At 41.7% G+C, this 9,781-nt stretch overlaps 1 protein-coding gene across 1 annotated transcript; it reads right to left on the reverse strand.

Moving 5' to 3' along the window:
* Nucleotides 1-364: 364 nt before the first annotated feature.
* LOC132032168 (uncharacterized) lies at nucleotides 365-2,214 on the reverse strand. The gene is made up of 2 exons (XM_059421941.1): nucleotides 2,189-2,214; nucleotides 365-2,092 (listed from the first exon to the last, which is right to left on the reverse strand). Exon 2 carries the CDS (start codon nucleotides 1,661-1,663, stop codon nucleotides 365-367), a length of 1,299 nt encoding a protein of 432 aa, XP_059277924.1. The 5' UTR covers nucleotides 1,664-2,092; nucleotides 2,189-2,214.
* Between the last annotated feature and the right edge of the window lie 7,567 nt (nucleotides 2,215-9,781).

The raw sequence follows: 9,781 nt of genomic DNA on the forward strand, positions 1-9,781 counted from the left end.
TGGATTCAAACAAGAAATTCCATGAAGCAAATCAGTCGTCGCTTAGCCAAAACGATCTTTAAGTTCTTGAAGTTGCCAATCAATAATATTGCAAAATACCTTAACACGATAATGATGAGAGACTTTATTGTCACCAAGTCTCCTTCGTGATCTTAAAGAGCTAACATATGGCTCCTCAAAGTTAGGTACCAAAATTTCATGCTTGATACAAAACAAAGACACCCTAGCAATAAGAGAATCCCATTCCTCATCCCTATACGATTGCAACCTTATTTTTGCTACTTCAACAAGTAACATGGCATTCGCCAAATCTTTCTCCTTTTTTTGTAAGCATTTATTAAGCTCATTTGTGATTGCTAAAACATCACTCATCAAATGCAACATGAACGCAACCTCTTCGACAAGCTTCGAGATATCCCATTGCCTTGGCTCTTTCATCCAATAATCGTGCATCAAGAACAAGTGATTCAAGAACATTAAGAATAGAGCCAAACATAAGAATAAAATTGTTGAAAGATTTAAAATGAGATCCCCAACGCGTATCACAAGCTCTTGAAAGACCAAGTTCTTGATTCAAGCCCCTACCGGTTGTAAGCTTACCCAAATCTAATGCTTCTTGAATTCTTTCTTTTTGAGAATCTCGAAATTCATCCATACGCTTAAAAGAAGATCCTAATACATTCAAAATATTTGAAACCAACACTACAAGTTTTCCCACTTCAATACATTTTTTCGAGACCGCAACAAGAGTTAGTTGAAGTTGATGAGCAAAGCAATGAATGGAATGGGCCAACCTACTTTCTTGCCTAATCAACATTTTAAGGCCATTGATCTCACCTTGCATATTGCTTGCCTCATCGTAACATTGTCCACGCACATATGATAGACTTAAGGAATGTTGAGCAAGTAAATTAACAATTGCCCTCTTTAGAGATAAAGCACTAGTATCTTGAACATGAGCAATGTCAAGAAGCCGCTCCATCACAAATCCATTTCTATCAATATATCGTAAGACAATAGCCATTTGCTCCTTGCGTGACATATCAAAAGACTTATCAACTAGTAAAGAAAAGTAGTCACCATTTAATTCCTCAAGAATAGCTTTAATTGTTTCTATCTTACAAGCACTCACAATATCTTTTTGAATCATTGGAGAAGTCATTTGATCATTTTGAGGAGCATGTTCCAGTACATAATCACGAATATTATCACACTTTTTCGCATACCATGAGAGAATTTGAAGAAAATTACCCCTACTAAGTGATGATTTAGATTCATCATGACCTCGAAATGCCAATCCTTGAGTTATAAGAAGTCTTACTACATCAACTGAAGCACTTAAGCGGACCAAATACGCATGCTTAAATTGACTAAATTGCATCTCAAGTGCAAAATGAATAGACTGTTGTACCCGCAATAAATCTTGACATTTCTTTTTTGACTGGTTATGTGGGCTGTTCGGTAGACCAATATGTTTTCCAAGATTCTTCTTTTTCTGCCAACTCTTAAACCCAACAATTGAAAATATTTCACCCCCACCTTGATTGGTGTTGTAGCCTTTAAATAGATAACAATACAAACAATAGACTGCATCTTTACTAACACTATATTCCAACCAATCATGATATACATCATCAAACCATTCAGAATTAAAACGACGCATTGATCCAGAAATATTCGTTTGAGGATACTCATGCTGAAGCAACCGAGGTTGACAAGGACCATTAATAAGGTATGCTCTTCTAATAACATCACGATGGTTTGGATGATAGTCCAAGATTGGGGTTCTTTCACCCGGATCATAATTTAAAGTACTCAAATCAAATTCTTGAGAAGAAGGTAATGGTACTTCTGAATGGTTGGCATTTGCTTCCTGGTTAGGTTGACTAGAAGAAGCTACACTTGATTTCGGTACTTTGGTAAAATACCTCTTCACTGAACGTTGAGACTGAATCGTAAAAAGTAAGAATTTTGTTAGAACTTAAAAGAAATAAACAGTTTTGTAGACAATTTTACTCATTTAGTTCCTTCTTCCTAGAATAAATTGTTCTTCCTAAAATAAGTAATTTAAACACAGCAAGAAATCTAATCTCTACACAGTACACTAATTAATTATACATGAAACTAAAGTGAGTCATTATAATATTTCCCAAAATGATCAACTGATTAGTAGAATGACATTTTCAACTATCATATCTTCAAATACAAAATATACTTCATGGGTATAATCTACAAAGCAAGAGAGAAAATTTTGCAGTATTCGATCAATTCTCAGTCACTCCGGGAAATTTGAAGCAATCGAGCTAAACTTTATAGCAAATATACAAAATTACAACAACAACAACATACCCAGTATTTATTCTCACAAGTGGGGTATGAACTATGAAGAGGGTATGCAATAAAGCAAATATATAGAATTTTAGAAAAGATAAAAAAAATGGAGAAAGGAGGGAACTAAGAACTTACTGAAGAAGCCATGAACAGAGATCAGAGAGACGACCGACGTTAAGGAGAGGACGACGTTGACAGCCAGCAATGGCTAAATCAGCAAACATAACTGAGCAAAAAAAAAAAAAAAAAAAAAGAAAGAAAGGTGTGGACACTGCACAGTGACGGATGAGAAGAGAAAGAAAACCTTTGGTTTGTTTAGTATTTGACTTATTTAGGGATTTGAATCCAATTAGACTTGTCCCCCTACAAAATTACACCGTTTTGTCCATTTATTTTAAGTAAATATAACGTTACTAAACTACGTCGTTTTGTTAATGAAACAACTGAAATAAAATGTTCAGAAAATGTTGTAAGCGGGGCTGCAGGGGTTCGAACCCACGTGGATCGTACAACTCTGAACCCCCTGCGCCACTGAGCTGCACCTTTCGTTTGTGTTGAGGGGGTTCAATATTAAATATATACACATAAAATAAAAATTTGGCGTTATATAAACAGTGTAATTTTTTGACTGAGTGGGTTCGGATGAACACCCTGGGATATACGTAGATCCGCCCCTGGCTGCAGCGGTTCGAACCCGCGTGGATCGTACAACTCTGAACCCCCTGCGCCACTGAGCTGCACCTTTCGTTTGTGTTGAGGGGGTTCAATATTAAATATATACACATAAAATAAAATTTTGGCGTTATATAAACAGTGTAATTTTTTGACTGAGTGGGTTCGGATGAACACCCTGGGATATACGTAGATCCGCCCCTGCTAGTATGTTCTTAATTTCTTCCCTTTCATTCTCTTGATTTTTAAAAAAATTGCATACATGTGTGTGTGTATGTGTTGAACCAAAGATAGTGGTGTGCATGCCATGCATCCTCTGTTCGTGTGTGTAATGAAAAGAAAGTTCATAAACTCACTTCCTATTCTTTCTTTTAATCATTTGATTCTACTCAGTCCGTCTCATCAATGATTCTTCACCTGCTCTCCCACGCTCCTTGTAATCTAATGTCTTGACTTACACGAAAACAAAGCAGAAACGTAACTTAGTTCCTTTAGATGTGTTTGGTATAAAGGAAAATTGTTTTTCATGAAAAAGATTCATAGAAAATAAGTAATTTTCTTATATATTTTCTGATGTTTAGTTAATTAAGTAAGTAAAAAAATATTATTTCATAAGTACTCCCTACGTTCACTTTTACTTGTCTATTATACTAAAAAAAAAAAAAAATACTTTAATTTATCTACTATACTAAAAAAAAAAATTACTTTTACTTGTCTACTTTAGCATATCAAGAGAAAGACATTTTTTTTTCTTTGTTTTACCCTTCACATTAATTACTCATTTTCATATAATTTCCCAAGTCTATTAGACTATACAATATACTCCAATTAATATGGATATTATTGTAAAATATATACTTCATTCATTAATTCTTAAAGAGTGTGTCAAGTCATAGAGGACAAGTAAAAATGAACAGAAAGGAAGTAAACAACTTTAGGCTTTTAGTTTGTATGAGTGTTGAATCATAGGAATTTAGGGCCAATTTTAGGTGGAAACTTTTTGTATACGGTAAAAGTCGGATTAATGCTAGACCGGTGAGACCGGGGATCAAGGTTAGGAAGAAACAAGCACGAGCGCTCAGACCGGGGGTATTGCATCAGAAGTGGTTGATCAGAAGAAGTTGGAGGAAAACCGTAAGGTCCGATTTATCCGGTGCAAACTCCTCATCACAGCCAGTCCGGTTTCTCCATGGCCGATTTGATCGTGACCGTTAGTCCGGTTTCTCCATGGCCGAGTTGATCGTGGCCGTTAGTCCGGTTTCTCCATGGCCGAGTTGATCGTGGCCGTTAGTCCGGTTGATCAGTTATTCAATTGCCACGTGTCAAGACCGTTCTGCCACATAATGCTGCCAATCGTACGGGTGTCAGACCGTACGACCCAACCTTATCCTTTTAGGGCTTTCTTTATTTTAAAAGGGTTTTATGTTGTATGAAAGGCCCATAGGGCAAAACTATAAATAGGGGGCACTTCCCTACTTTTAAGGGTTAGCTTTTTTCAGATCTAGAACATTGTAATAGAAATTATATTGAAGCTCTCTCTCTCTCTCTCTCTAATTTTGATCCGGATTTGTAGTGTTCTTTGGCTTGATTCATCCACCCAATACGATATAGTACCACAATATACATATATATTTAGCTTGAATCCATAATATTAACATATTCGTCCAAGTTAACACATATATTTATATATATAAGTCATTGTACACGAATTTACATATACATTTCCCCAAAAATCAAAATAGATTAAAGTTTGTCCACATATCCTATACCTCACTTACAAATTCAACTTATTACCTAATTTCGGGGTAAACAGTTTGGCGCCCACCGTGGGGCTAGGATAATAGTGGTCTTTGATCTCGATTTCTATCGCTCACCCATTAAGATTTTTTCAATCTTTTGTTCGTCTCTGTGAAAACGGACCAAATGGCAAGCAGTGGATAATCTGGTCACGTCAACAACAACGAGATTGTGGCCGAAAACGAGAACAGTGGGCTACGGGGATTACCAGCGGAACCCATCGACCCAAACCCCATTGATTCGAGGGAGGGCCTAAACCGACAGAACACCGTGAACCAGGAGAATGCCGCCCAGCCGGCCACCGATCCCTTAAATACTCACAATTCAATTACTTTGTCCCGGGCACAAGGCCAGAAAGTGCCGAATACCCCGGATGATATTAACTTACGACCAATTTTTGAAATGTTGCAGGAACAGAGAGCAGCTATCGCCGAACAAGGAGTCGCAATAGCCCAGTTGCAAGGCAAAAATGATGAAACAGCTCCGGAGAAGACGAAAGGTATTGCCGAACCCAGAAGGGACGAAGCACGGATGGTCGAGAGCAATGGGTCCAGAGCTGGTTCGTCCACCGAAGTACTGAAAATGCTCGAAACATTGGCGAAGCGGGTAGACTCAACCGAGAAGAGGGTGGAAATATATAACTCTCAGGTGGACCAGATCCCGGGGGCTCCCCCCATTCTGAAAGGACCGGATTCGAAGAGGTACATACAGAGGACTTTTCCTCCGAGTGCGACTCCGAAATTGATCCCGAAGAGGTTCAAAATGCCGGATATCCAGAAATATGAAGGCACAATGGACCCTCAGGAACACGTGACTTCATACACCTGTGCCATAAAAGGCAATGATGTTGAAGAGGATGAGATTGAATCCGTGTTATTGAAAAAGTTTGGAGAAACTCTGTCAAAGGGAGCATTGACCTGGTACGACCATCTGCCCGAGCATTCAATCACTTCTTTCGAAATGCTCGCGGATGCGTTCATAAAAGCTCATGCCGGTGCCAAAAAGGTGCAGGCCCATAAGGCGGATATTTTTCGGATAGCCCAAAGGGATGATGAGTTATTGCGTGAATTTTTCAACCGGTTCCAAAGGGAACGGATGGAGCTCCCTCCAGTTCCGGTGGAATGGGCTGCACAAGCTTTTACCAAAGGACTCAATCCTCGGAGTTCGACGGCCTGGTTCAAACTAAAGGAAAACTTGCTGGATTACGAGGCTGTGACCTGGGCAATGTCCACAATAGATACGAATTAAAGATTTGGGTAGAGGATGACCAATTCGAACTTCCCCCGGGGCCCATAATTATGAACAAAAGCTCTGAGAGATTGAGGAAAAATTACGATCCGGAGTCAAGACCGTCGAGGAAAAGATATCGGCCATACTCTCGTTCAGAAAAGCCAAGCTTCAGATCGAAAAAATCGAGGATTGGTCCCGGTCAATTCTCCAGCTGGGGAGACAAACGAACCGAGCGGCCATCGAATAGTCTAGGTCTGTCATTTAGAAGTGATTTCGGAAGTTCGGCTACCAACAGGGACCCACCAAGGATATCGGAATACAACTTCAGTGTCAATACCTCGGACCTCATCTCGGCCATAGGTCGTATCGCAGAAGCAAGGTGGCCGAGACCATTGAGATCAGATCCCGGTCAGCGGGATCCGAACATGATATGTGAATATCACGGAACTCATGGGCACAGAACTAAATACTGTCGCCAATTAAGAGAGGAGGTGGCCCGTTTACTGAAAAATGGTCACCTTCGTGAATTCCTGAGTGAGCGGGCTAAAGGTCACTACAAGGTAAGGGAGTCAAACAAACGGGTTGAACTGGTAGAACCTCAGCATATAATCAACATGATAATTGGGAGTACTGATGCTCCTAGAGGGCCGGTGATGAAACGGACAAAGGTTTCCATTGTTCGTGAGAAGCGCAGCCAAGATTATGTACCCGAGGGCTTCATCTCTTTCAGCAATGAGGATACAGAAGGCATCATTCAACTGCACAATGATGCGTTGGTAATTTCTATTCTTATTTTTAAATCACAAGCCAACATCATCCGGTGGAGAGTGGTTGAACAGCTAAGGCTACTCGATCAGATCGTACCGGTAGCCCGAGTGCTCAGCAGGTTCAATATGGTGAGTAAAACCACGAAGGGTGAGATTTCTTTGCCGGTCAACATTGATGGCACTATTCAAAGAAACGGTGTTCTATGTACTTGAAGGGGATATGAAGTATAATGCATTGCTGGGTAGACCATGGATACATAGCATGAGAGCCGTGCCATCGACGTTACATCAGCTGCTGAAATTCCCGACCCCGGAGGGGATAAAAACCATCCGGGGAGAACAACCCGCTGCAAGAGAGATGTTCGCGGTCGAGGAAGCGTCACCTCTTCCCAAAAAACCGGATAAAAAAGAAGAAGAGTCAACCGGGGGCAAGGACTCCAAATAGCAACTACCGTGCACGGGTTCGACAACGGAGCAGAAGGGGTTGGACCCGGGGCATAAAGAGGATGATTTCGGTATACCCAGATCATTCGTCTTGCTGGATGACTCGGATGCAACCAAGTCTACAGTAGAGGAGTTGGAGCAAGTCATCTTGTTTGAATATCTACCGGATAGAAAGGTATACCTGGGCACGGGGTTAACCTCGGAGCTCAGGAACAAGTTAATTAAATTCCTTCAAGCTAATGCCGATTGTTTCGCATGGTCGCATATAGATATGACAGGTGTGCCGCCGGAAGTAACAACTCACAAGCTCAGCTTCGACGGGAGATTTTCCCCAGTGAAGCAGAAGCGGAGGCCTTGCAGAACTGAAGCACGCCTTCGTAAAGGATGAGGTAATAAAGCTTTTGAAAATAGGCTCTATTCGGGAGGTAAAATACCCGGATTGGCTAGCTAACGTAGTGGTGGTGCCGAAAAAAGGTAATAAATTTCGAATGTGCATTGATTATAAGGACCTAAACAAAGCATGCCCGAAGGATTCATTTTCGATGCCTCACATCGATAGAATGATCGATGCAACGGCCGGGCAAGAGATGTTAAGTTTTCTCGATGCTTACTCCGGGTATAACTAAATCCGGATACACCCGGAGGATCAAGAGAAAACATCCTTTATTACCCGGTATGGGACTTACTGCTACAATGTCATGCCCTTCAGATTAAAAAATACCGGTGCAACTTACCAACGCCTAGTTAATGGGATGTTCGAAGAACAGATAGGAAAAACAATGGAAGTTTATATTGATGACATGGTTGTCAAGTCCCTGGAAGCAGAGGACCATTTAAAACATTTGCAGGAAACCTTCGATGTGCTCCGAAAATACAACATGAAGCTTAACCCGGAGAAATGCGCCTTCGGTGTCCGGTCGGGCAAGTTCCTGGGTTTCATGGTGTCTAACCGGGAGATTGAAATCAACCCGGACAAGATCAAAGCAATCGAGGATATCGAGGTGGTAAATAACGTCAAAGGAGTGCAGAGGCTTACCGGAAGGATAGCGGCGCTGAGTCGGTTCATATCGAGATCTTCGGACAAGAGTCACCGTTTCTTCTCCTTATTAAGGAAGAAGAATGACTTCACCTGGACACCGGAATGCCAAAAAGCCTTACAAGAATTGAAAGGGTACTTGTCCAGATGCAGCCCTCTATTACACACAAAGCGGATGAGCAGCTTTTCTCTACCTTGCCGTGTCCGAGGTAGCGGTAAGTGGTGTTTTGGTCCGAGAAGAATCAGGTACACAATTCCCCATATATTATGTGAGTAGAACTTTGGGGGATGCGGAGACCCGTTATCCCCATCTTGAAAAGTTGGCATTGGCATTAGTAAGTGCTTCTAGAAAGCTCAAGCCTTACTTTCAATGCCATCCGATATGTGTAGTGACTACTTACCCTCTAAAGAACATCATGCATAATTCGGAATTATCGGGTAGACTAACTAAATGGGCCGTAGAGATTAGCGGATATGATATCGAATACAAGCCTCGGACGGCCATCAAGTCCTAGATCTTAGCCGACTTTATGGCAGACTTCACCCCGGCCATGGTCCCCGAGGTTGAGAAAGAACTTCTGCTAACCTCGGGAAAAGCCTCGGGTATTTGGTCGCTACACACGGACGGGGCCTCAAACCTTAAGGGTTCCGGGCTAGGAATCGTTCTTAGAACCCCTGCCGGGGATGCGGTTCGGCAATCCATTAGAACTGTTAAATTGACTAACAATGAAGTCGAGTATGAGGCTATGATTGCAGGTTTGGAATTAGCTCGGAGTATGGGGGCCAAAATAATTGAAGCAAAATGCGACTCTCTCTTGGTCGTTAACCAGGTGAATGGCGTCTTCGAGGTTAAAGACGAACGGATGCAAAGATATCTGGAAAAGTCCAAGTGATACTTCACCGGTTTAAAGAATGGACCATGCAGCATGTACCCAGGGAGCAGAATAGCGAAGCCGATGCATTGGCTAATTTGGGATCTTCAGTCGAAGGGGAAGAAATCAACCCCGGGACTGTGGTGCACTTGATGAATTCGGCGATAGAAAATGGGCATGCTGAAATAAACACAATGGGTTTAACTTGGGATTGGCGTAACAAATACATCGACTACTTGTAAGACGGAAAGCTCCCGAGTGACCCAAAAGAATCACGGTCACTAAGGACAAAAGCAGCGCGGTTTTGCTTGGTAGACGGTCAATTGTATCGACGGTCTTTTTTCTGACCCCTGACCAAGTGTTTGGGTCCTGGAGAAACCGAGTATGTGATGAAAGAAGTACACGAGGGGACCTGCAGCAATCACTCCGGTGCTTCAGCCCTAGTCCGGAAAATTATCAGAGCCGGTTACTACTGGAATCGGATGGAGGAAGATTCGGAGAATTTTGTCGGGAAATGTGACGGGTGTCAAAGACATGCCCCGATGATTCATCAGCCCGGAGAGTTGCTGCACTCGGTGATATCACCTTGGCCCTTTATGAAATGGGGAATGGACATTGTTGGTCCATTTCCA

This window comes from Lycium ferocissimum, chromosome 2, assembly GCF_029784015.1.
Source record: "Lycium ferocissimum isolate CSIRO_LF1 chromosome 2, AGI_CSIRO_Lferr_CH_V1, whole genome shotgun sequence".
Classification (NCBI taxonomy): domain Eukaryota; kingdom Viridiplantae; phylum Streptophyta; class Magnoliopsida; order Solanales; family Solanaceae; genus Lycium; species Lycium ferocissimum.

Coding starts and splice junctions, on each gene's coding strand:
- LOC132032168 (XM_059421941.1), bottom strand. CDS start 1,663: ATGCGTCGTTTTAATTCTGAATGGTTTGATGATGTATATCATGATTGG.